Genomic DNA, 22,289 nt, shown 5'->3' with positions numbered 1-22,289 from the left:
AAGAGCAGTAAAACAAATGAGTAACAGGTGCAAGATAATAACAGACAGAAAATACCAAGGATATGTGAACCCACAGGAGATAAAGGAACATAAGATTGCAAAGCACAATGGAACAGAAAAGCAACATTAGAAATGATAAACCCTCAAACACTGATCAAAAGACAAACCAAGAGACAAATGCAAGAAACAAAATATAGAACTGAGTGAGGTGACAAATCGTAGAGAATAACAAAATGCCACTGAAGAACAAAACCCACAAACTCCTGGGACACAATGGACGGGGGAACACAGAGACATGACAGAAGCAAAAACACTGAGTCATGATGGCGCGGGAACTGAGGAGAGACAAAGACGAGACAGCAGACAGAACACCAAGGAGACTGACAGTGGGAGACACGCTCACACACACACACACACACACACACACACACACACACACACACACACACGAGACTCAGACATGGGCCGCAGGCGCATACACACACCGAAACGGGACACACACGAATGACAGACACAGTACACACACTCGAGACCCACACGAATGACACACACACACACACACACACACACACACACACACACACACACACACACACACACACACACACACACACACACACACACACACATACGGGACCCACACGACAGAGACACACATGGGACTCAGGCACCAAAACGGGACTCACACGAATGACAGGCGCTGGAGAAACCACACACGTGAGACCCACAGCAATGACACACACATACTTAGAAAACCAAAAGGGGGGGCAGACCAAACACGCCGACAAGGTGTTCAATTCATCTACATTGTCTACAGTCCACCCAGCTGCTGGGTACTAGCTTTGGGAAGTAATCTGCAATGCATTGTCATCCCATATATAATGTGTTGAACATCTTTTTTGTGTTTCCTTTGTGTTGTGTTTTGCTAGTTATGTATCACAATAAATGTTTTATCTATTGGTACAACAGATGATTTCACTACAATGGGTGGAACTGTGTCCCAGTACGCTGCCAGCTTTGGCAACTCATGGAAGGTTCCTGACCAGCAGACTGAAGTACTGCATCAAATATTTTAAATGAGTATTTCCTCTTTTGCAGTATTTTGATAATATTATTTGAACATGTGCATTCAAGCATGATGAACATTTTAACAGTTGTTGCTTGTTGGGTTGGTTGGAATGCAGAATGCTGGGAGATTACTACATTTCACTTTGCAGATGCTTGATGCATCTTGGGTAATTGAGTTTGTTTGTATTTCATGCATCCCTTTAGGGCTGCAGTGATGCAGCTGAACTTGGTCACAGCTGTGATGTGTTAGGAGATGCTTCTCTACGTAAGCAGGCAGAGTCAGTGTGTCACAAACTTCTGGAAAACCCCTTCACACCCTGCCACACATGGGTAAGACGCCCATGCCACTTGATGCTGTCTGTGAAATAGAATTTATTTGATGTCACTATCCTTTTATGTTGATGCCACTGAGGAAATGAAGAAATGCTTTTGTGTAATGTTCTTGAACACTTGTCATGAGCTGCAAATCAAAAGCATGCATTTTATTTTATTGGGTGGGGATACATACAAGAACTTGACTAGATCCGGGTGTTTTGTGACATACCATCCGGGTGTTTTGTGACATACCAAACAGCATACAGCCCAAGCATTTTTACATTGAGCGGTCCGAATTGTTGCCTTCTGACTTGCCACTTCGTCGGGAGTGACATATACCCATCACCCATATCTGTGAAACTAGGGAGCTTGGATACTTAATGAATTCAACAGGAAGGAAAACATACACAAAGGCAGTGGAAACACAGCTGTCAAACTGCTAAATTATGATGCTGTTTTTCTTGCTGTTGCTAAAATTATTCTTTTGATTTTTATAAGAAATTGTTTATGTCCGTCTGTGCCTCAGTGCTTGCAAGCTGCTCCACCTGATAAACACTATTAAAATTTTTGCACCTGTACAATTATTTCTGAAGATAATAAAACCAGTAATTGAAGTTGTGTGGAAATTAATGAATTATGAGATTTGGGTTCAACTGCTACTTTAGTCAGACACTACTATAGATACATTGACAGGATGCTCCTGATGGCCCAAATTAAATGAAGCCCATGATAAGCATATTTATGTTACACACCTGTTTTTTGGGTAGGAGAAGCAGAGCATAAACAACAAATTTTAAGTCCCCAAATCACAGCTCCACTGTGGGGTATAATTGTTATGCATCTAGCACAGCTTTTGTGCCAGGAATATGAGTGAGTGAGTCACATTCCTTCAGACACAATAATTCCAAAATGAAGACTATCAGCGTCTTATTATTTACAGTACCACATGTTGGTATGTAAGAGATGATGTGATTAACTTTTGAGCAATGTAGGTATTGGTAACATGTTCAAATATTGATTGACTGATTACCATTCAAATCAGATCAGCTGCCACCTACATAGCTCATATTATTTAACCACCCTGAATTAGAAAGAGAAAAAAGACGTGGTCTGTACAGCCGATAGGTTTGTAAATTACTTATTTTACAATGCTAAGTGTGTTTTTACAAAGTTTTGCATACCAGTGATTGAACAGAAAATGTGGATGAGTATCAAAACATCATCACAGACAGCACAAACGTAATCTGCACACAGTACTCTTGTAAGCATGCCCATTATCTCCCATGTAATGGGACTACATTCAGGTTCACTTGTAACTGGCATTAACCTAATGTGGGTAACTGGGTTCTATGAATTAAAACAATATTTAATTCAATCTGAAATGTAATTAAATACCTGGAAAGCAGCACCAAGGGGGTGGTAGCCAAGTGTTTAGCCCGCTTGGCTTCAATGCTGAAGGTTCCTGGTTCAAACCCCACCCCTGCCACATTTCTCCATGTAATGTGGAGTTGCATCAGAAAGTGCATCCAGTGTAAAACCTGTGCCAAATCAACATGCAGGTCCACCTTCTATCTGCTGTGGTGACCCAGAGTAAAAAACAACAGAGCAACCAAAAGGACTTACCTTTACCTCGAAAGGGCACCACCTACCAGAAAGTTATGGAAAAAAGTCACAAGCTAAGACTGAGGACTAAGAAAAAGTTAAGGGACAAGACTACTAAGAGTTCAGGGTACACTCTAAAAAATGACCCGCTGTCCCGAGAAAAAGTGATGTAACAATTTGCATAAATTTGTTTGTTATTTCAACTTAACTAAAGTTATTTAAACTTAACTAGAGAAGTCTTGTGTCAGTAACTGAGTTGAAAGTTGAAATAAGTAAGATGAAATAACTTAAAAACAATCTATGCAAATTTTTATATTAATTTTTCTCGTTGTGACAGCAGTTCCTACAGTGTAAGAGCTTTAGTGGAAGAGAGTGTTTCTTTGTCTCTGGGTTCTTTTAAAGAGTCCTTCACACATGGCCATAAGCTCTGCCCACTTGACATCAGATTGCTTTTACTAGAAAGTTATTTGAGCAACCCCACTATATAAAATTAAATAATATGACATGGTATGATAACTTTCTGTCTTTGATGAACAGATATAAGGTGACCGAAAGTCATCTTCTAAGCCAGGGGTGCCCAACCTTTTTTGAACCAAGATCGACTTTTAAAGTTGCCAGTGTATCGAGATCTGCCAAGCCATATCAAATGCCATAGCGTAGCCACAATTTATTGTGCACAAATATAATAACACAATTTTCTGGCACAAAGATAAAGTTTTAACAATAATAATAATACATTATTGAAGTAAATGTCCATGGTGCAAACAATAAGCACAGGTAGGCCTAGGACTGGCCCGTAACAACACAATAACAAACAACCCAAATTATACAATGACTAATTCAGGTTGGAAAAGTTGTTCCCTACCTTAGCTGGACTTCTGGCACTGAGAGGAGGAAGCTAGTCTCTCATAGTTCGGATAGTAGGAGCTAAGCGACAGCCGTAAGCAGGCTGCAAGGTGGTCATCAGTCATGGTGGATCTGTATTTTGACTTAATGATTTTAATTTTTTGACCTGGCCATAAAATGAGGCAAGCCCCTATTCAAGGTCAGGTGTTTAATCAAGGAAAGAGCTTCTCGTGTCATTTTGACCCTGTACATGCACAGATAGAAAGAAGCTCGTGAGATTTTTTTTTCATGCGATCATCTGCACACTATCCTTTTCACTCCTGGTAAGGGCAACATGAAACTTAACTAAACTGATTAAACCAATTGAACTACAAAACCAAATTTCAGATCTCTCATCTGACAATAAAGTATTATCTAATGTCATCTTATTATCTTATCTTAAAAACACAATAAATCAATAACACTAACAACACTTTTAAAATAACAGGAACCACAATAACAACATTTAAAACCACAAAACCGGAACCCCATGGTGCATTGCAGCACAACGTCCATTGTTCAGTGCTGTTAGCTAATATCACTAATTTCTCCAAATATATTAGTCCTATCAACTTGCCTTTTTTGCAGCGTTCATCCTTGACCCAAATTACATAAGCATACCTAATGGAAAATGTCAGCTTTCCCCAGTTTCTCTGTGATCTAAGCCACACACACACACACACACACACACACACACCACACACACCACACACACACACACCACACACACACACACACACACACACACACACACACACACACACACACACACACACACACACACACACACACACAGAGAGAGAGAGAGAGAGAGAGAGAGAGGTTACTTGGCTATTCTAATATAGTTTGAAAACTATTTAATGAATATTGTACATTATATCTTAATTAAATTTGCCCCAATCACTCTCATATTTGAAAGTGAGGTGCAGACTGGCACTCACTTTCACCTGACAAAGCTTGACCTGGATCTGATCCGGATTGTGGCTTTTGTTGATGTCATGTTTTGGCCCTAATCCGGATTTGTGTCATGTTTTTTCCCTGTCTTCGTCTATGCCACTTGTTTGATCCTCAGCTTTGATTTTCTAATTTCCAACTTTTAAACTCAGATAAAACTGAAGTTATTGTACTTGGCCCCACAAATCTTAGAAACATGGTATCTAACCAGATCCTTACTCTGGATGGCATTACCCTGATCTCTAGTAATACTGTGAGAAATCTTGGAGTCATTTTTGATCAGGATATGTCCTTCAGTGCGCATATTAAGCAAATATGTAGGACTGCTTTTTTGCATTTGCGCAATATCTCTAAAATTAGAAAGGTCTTGTCTCAGAGTGATGCTGAAAAACTAATTCATGCATTTATTTCCTCTAGGCTGGACTAGTGTAATTCATTATTATCAGGTTGTCCTACAAGTTCCCTGAAAAGCCTTCAGTTAATTCAAAATGCTGCAGCTAGAGTACTGACGGGGACTAGAAGGAGAGAGCATATTTCACCCATATTGGCCTCTTTTCATTGGCTTCCTGTTAATTCTAGAATAGAATTTAAAATTCTCCTTCTTACTTATAAGGTTTTGAATAATCAGGTCCCATCTTATCTTAGGGACCTCATAGTACCATATCACCCCAATAGAGCGCTTCGCTCTCAGACTGCAGGCTTACTTGTAGTTCCTAGGGTTTTAAGAGTAGAATGGGAGGCAGAGCCTTCAGCTTTCAGGCTCATCTCCTGTGGAACCAGCTCCCAATTCGGATCAGGGAGACAGACACCCTCTCTACTTTTAAGATTAGGCTTAAAACCTTCCTTTTTGCTAAAGCTTATGGTTAGGGCTGGATCAGGTGACCCTGAACCATCCCTTAGTTATGCTGCTATAGACTTAGACTGCTGGGGGGTTCCCATGATGCACTGAGTGTTTCTTTCTCTTTTTGCTCTGTATGCACCACTCTGCATTTAATCATTAGTGATTGATCTCTGCTCCCCTCCACAGCATGTCTTTTTCCTGGTTCTCTCCCTCAGCCCCAACCAGTCCCAGCAGAAGATTGCCCCTCCCTGAGCCTGGTTCTGCTGGAGGTTTCTTCCTGGGGGTCTTTTTGACCGTTGGGGTTTTTCCGTAATTACTGTATGGCCTTGCCTTACAATATAAAGTGCCTTGGGGCAACTGTTTGTTGTGATTTGGCGCTATATAAATAAAATTGATTTGATTTGATTTGATTTTCTATTTGTTATTTCGTAGTTTCTGTTTTGGTTTTCTGTTTATTATGCATGTTTGGTTTATCATACTTTAGTCTTGTCTTTCTGTTTATTTTACATTTAATAGGTGTTCTATTTTGTGGTAGTTTTTCTTCAGATGTGATTTTCCATTTTGTATCAGTAGTCATATCCTCTGTTATCACTTTAGTCACTAGTAGTTTTTCTGTTACTCTTCAGCCACATGTTGAGTTCTGTTCTAGTTTAGATCCAGCATTTCACTTTCTGTTGTTCTGTTTCTGCTATTTCATTTGTTTATTTTGTTTCGCTCACGTTTGGATTTTAGGTTTCATTATTACTTAGTTGTTTAACATTTGTCTAGTCACTGTCACATTCTTGTTTTGCTGCTTTTGTCTGACACGCACCCTGTCACTCCACTCTTGTCTCGTCCGGCCACGCCATCTTCCCTGCACCTGCATCTTATCTTACGCCCTGATTAACCTCTGTATTTAAGTCCCATGTTTTCCTCTGTTCACTGCTTGTTCATTGTGCTCCATGCCTTGTGATCTTGCCCTCGTTCTAAGCCTTCCTCATGTTGTTTCTGCTCTGCGTCTTTTCTGTGCTCGACTCTCGCCCGTTTTTTGACCAAGTCTCAGCCTGCGCCAGAGAACCTGCTTCTCTGTGTCTTATCCACGCAGTTGTTTGACCACATCCCTCCCTCTCGACCATCTGTACCTCTGCCTGGACTGATTGACTTCCTGTGTATCGAACTGAGCCTGTTTTTGGATAAAGCCTTTTTCATGCATTTGTGTCCATCCGTCTGCCGTGCCTCGCCACCTCAGTTCCTGACAGTTGACATTTGAATTTAATATTGAAAAGTCCATTTGGTGTACATTTTGCATTATATCTCAATCAAAAGTTGCTCAATCACTCTCATTTTTCTGTTATGAATTTACCTACACCACCAAAATTGGATGGAGGCTCCAGTTTGATGCCTGTTTGTTTATCTTTCAGTTAGCAGTCCGAAACCAAGTGCCACAAAGCAATGACAAATTGTGCATAGCAGAGGTAATCAATGTTCTGTGAAAACTAGCTGAACAGCCATTCCGTGCTTTTGTCACAGAAGTCACAAGATTTTACAATGGGTGCCTATGAGGAAGCCATGACGTCTGTGACATAGAAGCATGGAATTGCACAGAAAACAAATTCAGAAATCGAAAACACCACAAAAAAAAACTTTGATCTAAGTGCATGAACTAAATACATACTCCTGACATTTCATCACATCTAATTTATGAAAAAGCACTTTGAACACGAGTTTGACCATGAAAATTTTTTCCAAGGTAAAGAAATTGTGGATTTGGAAAGTAGTGTGGGCAGAGATTTGCACTCTATGAGCGCAGTACTCTTGTTTTATTGTTGATCTGAATGGTTTCTGCTGCCTTTTTAATTTTTCTTTCTAATTGACATTTTATATGAACTGTTTTTTTTTTTATCTTGCTTTAATATGTTAAGCACTTTGCTATAAAATTCTTCTTAAAGTGCTATGTAAATAAATTTATTATTATTCATTTTCTGTACTGGATTACCCCAATCAATGGTCATGGGGGACTGGAGCCTATCCCAATAGTAACAGAGCAAGAAGCAGGGTACACCCTGGACAGGGCAGTTGTTGGGCAACATACAGATGGAAAAAACATTCATACATGCGTGCACAGATACACACCTGCACCCCCATGGTTAATTCAGAGTCACCAGTTCATCAGCTCTGCGTGTCTTTGGAAGTGGGAAGAAGCTGGACCACCCACAGGGAACCAACATGAACACGGGGAACATATAAACTCCACACAGAAAGGATCAGGTGGGAAGCAATCCTGTAACCTTCTTACTGTAAGGCCACAGTACTAACCAATAAGCCACCACGCCACCCATTATTATTATTATTATTATTATGTCCGCCAAGGATGTAATGAAATAATCGGCATTTATTTGTCTGTCTGTCTGACTGCTTTGGAGGCGATCCAGATCTCGATCAGGATTCTGGATCAAGTTTCACTTTATATAATCTTTGAAGGATTACTGTTAGGAGGATTACATCAAAATTACTGCACAAATTTAACAAGATTTTCACCACAGATACACATTAGGCCATGGAAGACTCCATTAAATTTTGGAGGTGATCTGGATCATGATTCGGATTCTGGCTCAGGATTTCACTTTATATAGGCTTTGAAGGATTCCGTCAAAACTACTTCACAGATTCTCACCAATTTTGCACCACAGATAGATATTAGGTGATGGAAGACTTCACTGAATTTTAAAGGTGATCTGGATCCGGATTGGTGAATGTCAGCAATCTCTGATTGCTCTTGTTATGATCATCATTATTATTATTATTATTATTATGTAATCAGCTTGCTATATCAAACTAATGTGTTGTAATCAGAGATGGGTAACCCCCTTTTCAGTGAATAAAAGACCTACCATATATTTTTTCCATCCACCCACTAGACCAGCTCATTCTAATTACTATATTTTCTGGAGTATATCTCACTGGTATAAGTCACACCTGTAAAAACAAAAAAAAAAGCCTCTTGAAGAGGAAAAACCCATATATTAATCACGTTTTTTCTGTATTATCAGCTCTTTAATTTGGGATTTTTGTGCACTATTGAAGTGTAGTTTTCTTTTATTATTGCTGTCTCTTTTGTTTAGTGCTCTGATTCCTGGGAAAGTGCTTTGTAAATAGTCTTCATAGTTATTCTAATAACAAATGTGTGATGTTTCGGAAAGTCTACCTCACAATTCACTGCACATGTGCTGGACACATACGGGTCGTAGGAAGTGGCAGCCCAAAGACGGGGGAAAGTTTGTGAAAGAGTGCGGGTGTCTGATTTGACACATACAGGCTGCACGACTGTCAGACACAAGGCGTGGAGAGAATTGCATTGCACTGTCAGTCTGTGGCAATTGCATGTCTGTCTGTTGACGTGCAACCAGGAGTACAGCCCGCCACTGTGATGCAGGTGGTCCACACAAGACTAGCCTGACGAGCCTGTCAGCAAAGCCAATATCATTTTGTGCCTCTCCACCTCTTTTCAGGACCTTGGACAGCACCTTTCAGATAATCACAGCTTTCTCTTTGAAGTAAAAGAAAGCAGTCTCCCCCTCTCTCTCTCTTTCTGTCTGTCTGTCTGGATTTTTTTGATGTCCTCACACATAGAGTGAGGAAATGTGATGTTATCTGTCCATCAGAGGCCTACCTCTGTGGGAGACTGGCAAATTTGCCAATAGACAAAATATGAACTAATCCTTTTGCTCTGACAGTCAGTGTGACAGCCTTTTGCCACACTCGGGCTACACAGTATGGAATATAATCCCTTTTACAATGCCACATGCAGCAGCCGGTCTGCTCTGTGCCAGCCTGATCCCATCAGATCTCAGAAGCTAAGCAGTGAAGGATCTGGTTAGTACTTGAATGGGAGACCTCTTCAGAACACCAGCAGCTGTGTGTGTTTCTCCAGATAAAGTTGGAGTTGTGTCGAGAAGGGCATCCGGCGTAAAAATTGTGCCAAATACCAATGCAGATCTGGCTGTATCTGCTGTGGCAACCCCGAACAAAACAGGAGCAGCTGAATGGACAACAACAACAACAACAACAATGCTACATGCTACACAATCTCCCCAATACATACAGTATGCATACCCAGTCTTGTCACTTGTGTGGCATGCGGGTCACTTGCAATACATGCACTTCACACATAGGGGTGGAGAGTGAGATGTACTTCTGTCTTGCAGGCTGCACAGTTAGCACGTGTGGAGTACCTGTGTAGAACATCTGACAAATGGTACCTGTGCAACGATGGTGCATCATACTGTCATTGTACGGCCCGTACTAGTAAAGCTGCTAAATTGTATGAGGTGTACAACGGCAGTACACACCCGTACGTGCTGTATGTATTCTTGAGCTTTCACAAGACCCATAGAATTTGCATGTGTAGCAGTGAAGGCAGTCTGCAATGTTCTACGGTGCTGAACACTCACATGACATGCACATTTCACGTATGGTTTTGCCATTTTTTCACCCATAGAAACACCTATAACAGCATGTTCAGCAAGTTGTGAGGGAGACTTAAGTAGCAGGGCCTTGAAAATACTATGCATTAGCTCAACCCTTTTGGCAGATAGATGGACTAATCAGTGAAATTGCCTATTTGGTGCACAGATAGAAGCAGCACATGATCAGACTTTTACTCACTGAAGCCGGGGTTACCCACCTCTGCTTGAAAGATACCACATAGGTGGGGTTTTAAGTTTGGTGGTGGTAAGTGGTGTTCATTATTAGCACATGGTGTCCTGTGTCACGGTATTTTACCTGCTGACTGATGCATAACCTCAAAATGTCTGTATTTGTGTGTCTTAGTTGGACCCAGCACCTTACGTAGACACCTGTCTGTACCTGTACTGCAGCCTACCTCCCAGAGAGAGGGAAGGAGCAATGTGTGAAACTTTTGCGAACTACGCCAGAGAGTGTGCCCAGCAACACATCATCATAATGTGGAGGACAGACACCCACTGTGGTAAAAAAGATCCCACTTTGGGACAGTAAATGGTTTTAAGTGTCACAGTTACATTTCCTTTTATTGCAGATGTCATCAGAAAAAGTTTCATGTCTTCCTCATTGGAGAGATTATTGAACCTCAGAAAACTGGACATGTATTTAAGAAGTTTCTGGAAAAAGCTAAATCAGTATTATCCACATGCATGTGCTATAGCTCTGTCAAATATTTCAGTCAAAGTTCATGGTTACTCGTAAACAAAGCCGCCTTACCCAAGTGTATGATCAATTTAGTTTTTAGGCACATTTACTGCATCATAAAAGTAGGACAAAATTATGAAAATCTGATAAATATTCATAAATAAATGGAATGTGTGATGAATTTCAATTTTCATGATAATCAATATAACAGCTGAGTTCTTTTTACGTGTGATTTTTCTGTATATAAGTCACACCAGAGTATAAGTTGCAGGATTTCAAAAACAGTTTAAGAAAAACATGACTTGAAGTATCAGTAATTATATTTTACAATCATTTTAATGTTGTAATATAATTTGCAACTGTTTGTGTGGTATTCTGCTGTCCAGTACACTTATAAAGAAATTATTATTTCATCCATCATCCACTTTCTATACTCGCTTACTCCAGTTAAGGGTCACGGAGGGCTGGAGCCTATCACAGCAGTCATAGGGAGTGAGGTGGGGTACACCCTGGACAGGCCAACAATCTTTCACAGGGCCACATATAGACAAACAAACACACACACACCTGCACACACACACACACACACACACACACACACACACACACACACACACACACACACACACACACACACACACACACACACACACACACACACACACACACACACACACACACACACACACACACACACACACACACACACACCTATGGTCAGTTTTAAAGTTTTCAATTCACCTAATCTGCTTGTCTTTGGAAGTGGGAGGAACCCAGAGCACCCAGAGGGAGCCCACGCAAATAGGGGGAGAACATGCTAACTCCATACAGAAAAACCCCAGGTGGGAATCAAACCCACGATGTTCTTGCTCTGAGGGAACAGTGCTAACCACCAAGCCACCATGCTGCCATAACTATTATTATCATTATTATTGATTTTATTATTACAGAGTCCAAATACATATTCACTTTTGTTGGAATTGAGTTTGTGTTGACATGCCAAGGAAAAAGGGCATCAAATGCCCTTATAACGCTGGGATGACTAAAACATTTGCACATTACTGCATTTGATAATGTAATGCCTATATTACAGTATACTGTCGCATAGATCTGATGCCTATTGTGTCATCAGATGTGTGATTTGGAGCTATAAAAATAAAATAAATAGAATTGCTGTGGTTACCATAGATAGATAGATAATAATACCGGGACACAGAATATAGACTCTAGGTTAAAAATAACCTACAAATGGATAAGTCTCAGTCTGTATAACCGGTGTGTTGCATGGCCATGCAAGTTTTGCTCGTCTTTCCATATGAGATTCTCGTTAATATCTACATACATGCAGGAGGTCATTTGCTTGTTGCCGATGTCTTATTTTCCCAACCATCTGGTAGTTGTAATGTCAACTTCAACCTTCAGTAAACACTTATAGTGTTTTTTAATGGCCTACCATTCATCTTCTCTAGTTTGTACTATGGGGCATTTTGTAGTGTGTGTATAAGCTTGGGGCAGCATGGTGACTTAGTGGTTAGCACTGTTGCCTCACAGTGAAAAGGTTATGGTTTCAATTCCCGCCTGTGACCTTTCTGTGTGGAGTTTACATGTTCTTTCTGTGTTTGTGTGAGTTTCTTCCGGGTGCTCCGGTTTCCTCCCACATCCAAAGACATGCGGGTTAGGTGGATTGGAATCTTTAAATAGTCCATAGGTGTGAGAGTGGGTGTGAATGTGTTTGTTTGTCTGTATGTGGCCCTGTGACAGACTGGCATCCTGTCCAGGGTGTACCCTGCCTCACGCTCTATGACTGTTGGGATAGGCTCCAGGCCCCGCAACCCTTAATTGGACTAAGCAGTTGAAGATGAGTGTGTGTGTGTGTGTGTGTGTGTGTGTGTGTGTGTGTGTGTGTGTGTGTGTGTGTGTGTGTGTGTGTGTGTGTGTGTGTGTGTGTGTGTGTGTGCTTTAAAATAGACTTTCCAGCACTTAAAATCTACAATGTTTACATTGCTGTCAGCTAGTTTTGTGTGTTTTTGGTAGTCATGAACTTTGACCCAACCCAGCATGCACCTATCGTACTGAGATGCTGAATTGGTTTATTGTACTGAACAATAAAGCCCCATTAGTGTTATTTGCTAAAACTAAATAATAAAATACAACCCCAGTTCCAATGATTTGGGACGTTGTGTTAAATGGAAATAAAAACAGAATACCATGATTTTTAAGTCCTCTTCAATCTATATTCAACTGAATACACCACAAAGACAAGATATATCTGCTCATTTTGAAATGGATGCCTGCAACACGTTTCAAAAAAGTTGGGACAGTGGCAACAAAAGACTGGGAAAGTTGATGAATGCACAAACAACACCTGTTTGGACAGTGGCAACAAAAGACTGGGAAAGTTGATGAATGCACAAAGAACACCTGTTTAGAACATTCCACAGGTGAACAGGTTTATTGGAAACAGGTGAGTGTCATGATTGGGTATAAAAGGAGCATCCCCAAAAGGCTCAGCCGTTCACAAGCAAAGATGGGGCGAGGATCACCACTTTGTTAACAACTGCGTGAAAAAATAGTCCAACAGTTTAAGAACAATGTTTCTCAACGTTCAGTTGCAAGGAATTTAGGGATTCCATCATCTACAGTCCATAATATAATCAGAAGATTCAGAGAATCTGGAGAACTTTCTACACGTAAGCGGCAAGGCCGAAAACCAACATTGAATGCCCGTGACCTTCGATCCCTCAAGCGGCACTGCATTAAAAACTGACATCATTGTGTAAAGGATCTTACTGCGTGGGCTCAGGAACACTTCAGAAAGCCATTGTCAGTTTAACACAGTCTGTCGCTACATCTACAAGTGCAAGTTAAAACTCTACCATGCAAAGTGAAAGTCATACATCAACAACATCCAGAAATGCCACCACCTTCTCTGGGCCTGAGCTCATTTGAAATGGACAGACGCAAAGTGGGTAAGTGTGCTGTAGACTGATGAGTCCACATTTCAAATTGTTTTTGGAAATCATGGACGTCATGTCCTCCAGACAAAAGAGCAAAAAGACCATCCAGATTGTTACCAGTACAAAGTTCAAAAGCCAGCATCTGTGATGGTATGGGGGTGTGTTAGTGCCCATGGCATCGGCAGCTTACACATCTGTGATGGTACCATCAATGCTGAAAGGTACATACAGGTTTTGGAGCAACACGTGCTGCCATCCAAGCAACGTCTTATTCAGGGATGTCCCTGCTTATTTCAACAAGACAATGCCAAGCCACATTCTGCACGTGTTACAACACTTCGTAGTTAAAGAGTGCGGGTACTAGACAGGCCTACCTGCAGTCCAGACCTGTCGCCCATTGAAAATGTGTGGCACATTATGAAGTGCAGAATACAGCAACAGAGACTAATCTGTTGAACTGACAGTCAGTTGTTCAACTGACTGTTGAACAACTGAAGTTGTGCATCAAGCAAGAATGGGAAAGAATTCCACCTACAAAGCTTCATCAATTAGTGTCCTCAGTTCCCAAACGCGTATTGAGTGTTGTTAGGACGAAAAGTGATGTAACACAGTGGTAAACATACCACTGTCCCAGGTTTTTTGAAATGTGTTGCAGGCATCCATTTCAAAATGAGCAAATATTTGCACAAAAACAATAAAGTTTATCAGTTTGAACATTAAATATCTCGTCTTTGTGGTGTATTCAATTGAATATAGGATTTGCAAAGTTCACTGACAATAACTTTATTGTTCTTTAAAAAAGGGTCTTTTCATGTTATTAATTGATGTTATTCATCATCTGAATGCACAATGTGTCAGAAAAAAAATTAACTGTGTCGTTGTTGTTGTTTTTTACTTTAACGATGTGCTTGAGGCCATGGTTCTCGACTGGAAAAAGGTGCTTTGCCCTCTTCAGGTCGGTGGCGTGTCCTTGCCTCAAGTGGAGGAGTTTAAGTATCTCGGGGTCTTGTTCACGAGTGAAGGACGGATGGAGCGTGAGATCGATAGACGGATCGGTCCAGCATCTGCAGTGATGCGATCGCTGTATCGGACCGTTATGGTGAAGAGAGAGCTTAGGGGGGCAAAGCTCTCGATTTACCAATCGATCTACATTCCGTTCCTCACCTATGGTCATGAGATTTGGCTCATGACCGAAAGAACGAGATCGCGAGTACAAGTGGCCGAGATGAGTTTCCTCCGCAGGGTGGCTGGGCGCTCCCTTAGAGATAGGGTGAGGAGCTCGGTCACTCGGGAGGAGCTCGGAGTCGAGCCGCTGCTCCTCCACGTCGAAAGGAGTCAGTTGAGGTGGCTCGGGCATCTTTTCCGGATGCCCCCTGGATGCCTCGCTGGAGAGGTGTTTCGGGCACGTCCCATTGGGAAGAGGCCCCGGGGAAGACCCAGGACACGCTGGAGGGACTACATCTCTCGGCTGGCATTGGAATGCCTTGGGGTTCCCCTGGAGGAGCTGGGGGAGGCGTGTGTGGATCGGGAGGTCTGGGCGGCTTTGCTTGAGCTGCTGCCCCCGTGACCCGACTCCGGATAAAGCGGAAGAAAATGGATGGATGGATGGATGGATGATGTGCTTGAGCTTTGATCAGTTTGTAATGATAATTAAATTTGTGATCTGCATGTTTGGTTTGGCAATTTTGAAACCACTTGGCCAGATGCCCGACCACATGCAACCCTCATTTATGTGGGATTGGAACCAGGACTCAGAGGAGACTTTCTTCTTAATACCTGGCTGAGCTACTTTGATTTATTGTAGACAATCAGTGATAAAGTAGTTAAAACACCCAAAACTACCAGTGCCCTTTAAATGTCTTCTCTTACAGCTATCAACTCTTTTTCAACTCACACATCATCTTATTTAGCAGCACGAGTGAAAGTTTTAGTGACTTAATATTTACACAGTACACAGTAAGGATTCTATACCAGACATATCATTAAAAAAAAAATTATCTTCATCACATCTCTTATGTGTCCTCATGTGTTGTCAACACAGGTCATGTCTGTCCCCGAGGTCAGGTGTATTCCGACTGTGTGTCCTCCTGTCCTCCCACTTGTTCATCTCTTCAGCCCCCGGTGCCTGCTGCCTCCCTTGGACAGTGCAGGGAGGAGTGTGTGGGGGGCTGTGAGTGTTCGATTGGTCTCTACCTTCATCAGCGACGCTGTCTGAAAAGAGATGATTGCCCTTGCTTCCATCGCAGACGCACCTACCTGTCTGGGGACAAGATAAAGCAGAGATGTAACACTTGGTTTGTGTCTCTTTTCCATATCAATCTGTTTTCTTCTTTTCTCTCAGAGAAGTTATTGTTGCATCATGTTCTCCTCAATGTTCCCAGTGTCTGCAAAGCAGGCCTGTGGCAGTGCACTGCGGAGAAGTGTGCGACCCAGTGTAGCCTAATGGGAGCTTTGCAAATTAGGACTTTTGATAAGAAGACATATTCACTGCAAGGAGGAGACTGTGTCTTTACTGCTGTGGAGGTGAAACACGATGAAAAGTCGCCACATAGATATGAACAAACACTTATAAACACTATGTGCTTATGTGTGTCAACACCATGTTTCCCCTCTGCTACCTGTGGGTTCAGGACTTCGTTGACAGAAAGCTGGTGGTGACTGTGCGCTGTGGGGAGTGTGTGGCAGGAGAAGGAGGAGCACTAAAGTTTGGTTGTCTCAGAGAGATTTCAGTCACAGCATTGCGTACCACGGTTACTGTTACAGATACTGGTGAGTCATAGAAAGTGGGAATTTGACAAATATAAAAAATTCACTGTTACCATGATTCACTGCATTCACCATATTACAGAACCATCTTCAGTCCTGGATGGCAACCACACCAACAGACAACGGGTCCATTCCCACATTTTGAAAGTTCAATTCTAAGACCTCAGTTCAAGAAGTACCTAACCCTGATAAGGTCTTCAGGTCTGTGGGACCCGTTTTCAGATTTTAGCTGAAGAAAAATGATACAAATACTTATTTTTCAAGCTAAGATTCATTGGCCTTGGTACATTTTCTGTGAGGAACACAAATCAGAAAACATTTTAAATGACGTCCCCCTGTATAACCCCCCTTCACATTCATATTACATACAGGGTCTTCAGGTTCACTGGACCCAGAGCTATTGAAAGTGTGGAAATCAGGTCCTGTGCACTTTCATTCTCCCTTTCTGCTCTCTGGGCCTGTGAGTGAGTGAGTGAGTGAGTGAGTGGAGTGGAGTGAAGTGAAGCAGGTGAAAGGGCCCTTGGTGTGAGCACCCACTGTTCCCACACAAGGTTAAAACATTGTGTGTGGACTGCACCCACATCCCCACACATTTGACCCTCTGTTCCCAATCTTGGGGACCTGACACTACAAATAGCTCTGTCAGCATGGTTCCATACCATAACTGATCAAGATGGCAAAGCATTTCTCTGTTCAGGCTGCCTTACAGTTTATATTGGAAGAGGCAGAGGGTTTTGATGGTGATGCAGAGAAAGAAGTTTCAGAATGTGAGGATCACATTTCTAAAATTTCAGAGTCTGACACTGATGAGATTGTAGAGGAGGATGAGCATCAGCCAGAAGAAGGAGCCTCAGAACCAGCCCTTCAGTAGCCAGGACTAGTCTGTGAAGTGTGTGGATCCAAGATGGACAAAAAAAAAAATATGAGGTCTGTCAATAAAGTAACGGTCCTTTTTATTTTTTCAAAAACTATATGGATTTCATTCATATGTTTTTACGTCAGACATGCTTGAACCCTCGTGCGCATGCGTGAGTTTTTCCACGCCTGTCGGTGACGTCATTCGCCTGTGAGCACGCCTTGGGAAGGAGTGGTCCCGCCCCCTCATTGGATTTTTATTGTCTGGAAATGGCGGAATGAAAATGACTTTTTTTCCATCAGAATTTTTTCAGAAGCTAGAGACTGGCACCTGGAAACCATTCGAAAAATTTATCTGGCTTTCGGTGAAACTTTTACGGGCTTCACAGAGAATAAGGTCTGTTACTACAGCTTTAAGGACGCTCGGCGCCGCGCTCCGAGCTGCGACGATGCGGCACAAGCCACCGGACCATTTCTAAACGGATGGCTCTGTGGAAACGAGACCGTCATGTGCTCTTTCTCTGGTTATCACAAGAGCTGGACATCAGCCATTTTCCGGCAGATTTCACTTTTAACAAGAGATTTTGTCATGGAAAGCCGCGCGGATGCTTCGCGCGTAAAGACCGATTCGCTTTGGAAGCGAGACAAAGGAACACCTCCGTTTCGGCATGTCAGAGGACAAGTTTGGACATGTCTATCTCGGCTTTCAATGCTTGCCAGTCCAGTAAGTATCAGTGAAATTGTGGAGAGCTGAACATGAGAGCCCATTGAACCCTCTCCTGGCAGGTGTTGGCCAAATTCCAGGTCACACACACGAACATCTAACACCACTCGCTTGGCACTTAGAAATTGTGTGGCCATTCACGCTATCATCACGAAAACAGTCAGCAGACTGTTTTACAGACTTATCAAAGCTCGAGCACATCATTAAAATAAAAAAAAAAACAACAACAACAGTGAGACAGTTAATTAATTTTTTCTGACACATTGTGCAAGTCATGGGGCATTTTGTCTAAGTGCCCCATGACTGTGGAGCTGCAAAAAGCAACACACATGTGGTGCATGTGTGTCGCCCCCCCCCCAACACATCTGGCGTGCCAGGGTGGGGCACACTTGTATAAAATGCTTATATGGCTTATATGTACAGCCCGTTCTGAGCGCACACAGCACGGGGAGGTGCCTGTCACCTGATCGCAGCACACTGAGACAACTGCCAGGACACGTACACAGTAAAATCACCAGTGTTAAATTAACACTGACAGTGAACATATGGTCCCACTCGGGCCAGAGCTTTTGTAAATTGCAGGTCCGAATCCTGTGGGTGGCATGTATTTTTCTTTTTTAATCACAGCAGCTGCATGATGTAGTTACACATGCTCCAGCTGCTAGCAGTGTGTTCCTGTTGCGACGGTGTCGTGCACCGTTGCATGAATGAAACCGTCGCAGTGGGTTTGTTCATGCCTGCCCATCGACTTGATATTTTCGTTCTTTGCTCATACGAGCTGTTCCGCTGTGATTCGCCCTGATTTGTACTTAGTCATACTATGTGTGAAGTGGCCCTAAGTAAGTAATATTGGAGATAACTGAGTATATCTGCATACAATTAAAGCATGAAAGACAAGGGCACGTTGCAAAATTGACTGGCAGTCAACAATGAGCAATAAAGGGCTTTGTGTGGTAAAAGTACCCAAGTCCAGGTATTTAGCCATAAGAAGTACTTAAGTCCGAAACAATGTCATTTTTGTTGCAAAAAGGATTCATTTTCAGCAAAAAAAAGAGGGGGTTTGTCAGTGTCCTACCTCTAAAAAAATGTATCTGCAGCATGTTTTGAAAACTTTGATCATCGATATCCCAAGACTGTTATTTTGAGACTTAAATACTTCTGGCACCCTGACCTTCATTTATTTGCCCCAGCCAGGTGAAAAGTGGGCATCTGATTGGCTTTCAACACTGAGGCACCTGTAACTGGGTCATGCCCAGAGACACAAAATGTCATAGCTGAAGTACATGTCTCAGGATCATAAAATATGACAGTGAGCACTCAGACCCGAAAGACTTCATGACAACCTCATGACTCCATATGCTCGTCCCAGACATCCCTCAGTCTCAAAGGCTGTGGACCCAAAGATATTAATGCCTCTACAGAGAGAAGTGAATGTCTCTACAAGCTCAGCACTTCCACCTCATACAGATACACTTCTGATGACCAAGTTCAGGATGTCAATCAAAGCTTGGATTTTAGTCTTGATCCAAGGCAGACACAAATCCAGACTATCTGATTCCTCACTCAGCTTCTTAATATAATATATACAGTGCATCCAGAAAGTGTTCACAGCGTTTCACTTTTTCCACTTTTTTGTTGTTTCATAGTCTTATTTCAAAAAGGATGAAATTCATTTTTTCCCTCAAAGGTCTGCACACAATACCCCATAATGACAATGAGAAATAAAGCTTTGGAGATTTTTGCAAATTTATATAAAAAAAGAAATCACAAGAACATAAGTATTCACAGCCTTTGCCTTGAAGCTCAAACTTGAGCTCATGTGCATCCTGTTTCCAGTGATCAACCTTGAGATGTTTCTACAGTTTAACTGGAGTCCATCTGTTGTAAATTCAGTTCATAGACATGATTTGGAAAGGCACACACCTGTCTTTATCCTCCTATCTTCTTCCCACAGTTGACAGTGCATGTCAGAACACAAGCCAAGCATAAACTCAAAGGAATTATCTGTAGACCTCCGAGACAGGATTGTCTAGAGGCACAAATCAGGGGAAGGGTACAGAAACATTTCTGCTGCTTTGAAGGTCCCAGTGAGCACAGTGGTCTCCATCATCTGTAAATAGAATAAGTTTGGATCCACCAGGACTCTTCCTAGAGCTGGCCGCCCGTCTAAACTGAGCGATCAGGGGAGAAGGGCCTTACTCAGGAGGTGACCAAAAACCCAATGGTCACTCTGTCAGAACTGTAGCATTCTTCTGTGGAGAGAGGAGAACCTTCCAGAAGGACAACCATCTCTGCAGCAATTCACCAATCAGGCCTGTAAGATAGAGTGGCCAGACAGAAGCCACTCCTTAGTAAAAGGCATATGGCAGCTCACCTGGAGTTTGCCAAAAAGCAACTGAAGGACAGACCATGAGAAACAAAATTCCCTGGTCTGATGAAACAAAGATTGGACTCTTTTTCCTCTTTGGAGGAAACCAGGCACCATCTCTACAGTGAAGCATGGTGGTGACAGCATCATGCTGTGGGGATGTTTTTCAGTGGCAGGAATTGGGAGACTAGTCAGGATTAAGGTAAAGATGAATGCAGCAATGTACAGAGACATCCTGGATGAAAACCTGCTCCAGAGCGCTCTTGACCTCAGACTGGGGCGACAGTTCATTTTTCAACAGGACAGTGACCCTAAGCACACAGCCAAAATATGAAAGGAGTGGCTTCAGGACAACTCTGTGAATGCCACTGAGTGGCCCAGCCAGAGTCTTAGCCAGAGCCCAGACCTGAATCTAACTGAACATCTTGCTAAAATTGCTCAATCATGTTGTTGTTGGATGTTGGATTTTCTGATCCAGAGATGTCAGAGGGTAAGGGTGGGCAGTGAGCTGTCCAGCCTGTTAACATCATCCTTTGGTTCCCCACAGGGGTGTGTTCTGTCCCCTCTATTGTATATCTTATACACCAATGACTGTCATAGCCTTCATGAAAATACATTATCAAGTTCGCAGATGATTTTGTTATTGTCAGCCTACTTGGATCACAGGAAATTGACCATGGCCCAGTACTAGATAATTTCTTTCCTGGTGTGAGAATGCCTTCCTCCACCTAAACATTGCAAAAACAAAGGATATGTCCATTGATTTTAGACATCTCTCCAATATCCCCAGGCCCAGTGTCATCTAGGGCCAGGATATAGAGATAGTAACATCTTATAAATACCTGGGCACCTTGACAGACAGTTGACTTAATTTGAACAATGCTTCTGTATGTAAGAAAGGCCAACAACAACTGCTTTCTTTCAGGAAACAGACCAAATTTGGAGTGGAGTGTCTTTTTCTATTATTGGGTGGTATGGTAACCTACCAATCAAAGAGAAAAATGCACTTTTAAAAATTGTTAAGGTGGCCAGTAAGATTGTGGGTGTGAAGTTCAGTAGCCTTACTGAAATTTTTAACAAACAGGTGCTTAAGAAAGCCTTGTATATCAGTCATGATCCTACACATCCTTTGTTTGCTGAATACAAGTTGTTACCATCTGCCTTGCACTTTAGAACCCCAAGTGGGTTGAAACAAAGGCACAGGAATTCTTTTATCCCCATCTCTGTTCAAGTCTTAAACTCTAATAACAGGAGGTGGTAGATATGGTCCATTTTTGGTATATGACTATTGTGTATTTTTTATTTATTTGTTACTGTGGCTGCTCAGTTAGTACTGCTTTTATATCTCCAGTTGTACTGTTTTATTGCTGTGTGGTCTGCGTTGTATGTTTTATAATGCTTTTAGGTATGTGTACTCCTGCTGTGCATAAATTGCCATTTGAGGGACAAAGAATAAATTGAACTTGAACTTGAACATCTCTGGACTAACCAGATGGAGCTTGAGAAGTGCTGCGAAGAGGAATGGGCAAAACTGCCCAAAGATAGGTGCACCAAGCTTGTGGCATCATATTCAAAAAGACCTGAGGCTGTAATTGCTGCCAAAGGTGCATCAACAAAGTATTGAGCAAATGGTGTTGTGAGTAGAATTTTGAGGGCAAAATGAATTTAACTCATTTTGGAATAAGGCTGAAACATAACAAAATGTGGAAAAAGTGAAGCGCTGTGAATACTTTTCACCCATGCGTGTGCGTGTATCATTAATATACGACTCTAATTAATTGTATACATCTCAAAAGCTAATTTATGATC

The 22,289-nt window shown here is 42.0% G+C and overlaps 1 protein-coding gene across 1 annotated transcript in view; it reads left to right on the top strand.

The window, feature by feature from the left end:
* scospondin (subcommissural organ spondin) overlaps window positions 1–22,289 on the top strand; it is an 852,118-nt gene that overhangs the window by 45,083 nt on the left and 784,746 nt on the right. The window contains 6 exon segments of the mRNA XM_034168739.1: window positions 970–1,055; window positions 1,273–1,398; window positions 10,475–10,631; window positions 15,809–16,061; window positions 16,149–16,290; window positions 16,398–16,536. Of these exon segments, the coding sequence (XP_034024630.1) occupies window positions 970–1,055; window positions 1,273–1,398; window positions 10,475–10,631; window positions 15,809–16,061; window positions 16,149–16,290; window positions 16,398–16,536 (903 nt within the window).

Source organism: Thalassophryne amazonica, chromosome 1 (genome assembly GCF_902500255.1).
Source record: "Thalassophryne amazonica chromosome 1, fThaAma1.1, whole genome shotgun sequence".
NCBI lineage: Eukaryota > Metazoa > Chordata > Actinopteri > Batrachoidiformes > Batrachoididae > Thalassophryne > Thalassophryne amazonica.
Note: the sequence above shows the minus strand (reverse complement) of the source record. Positions and strands in the feature narration are given on the sequence as shown.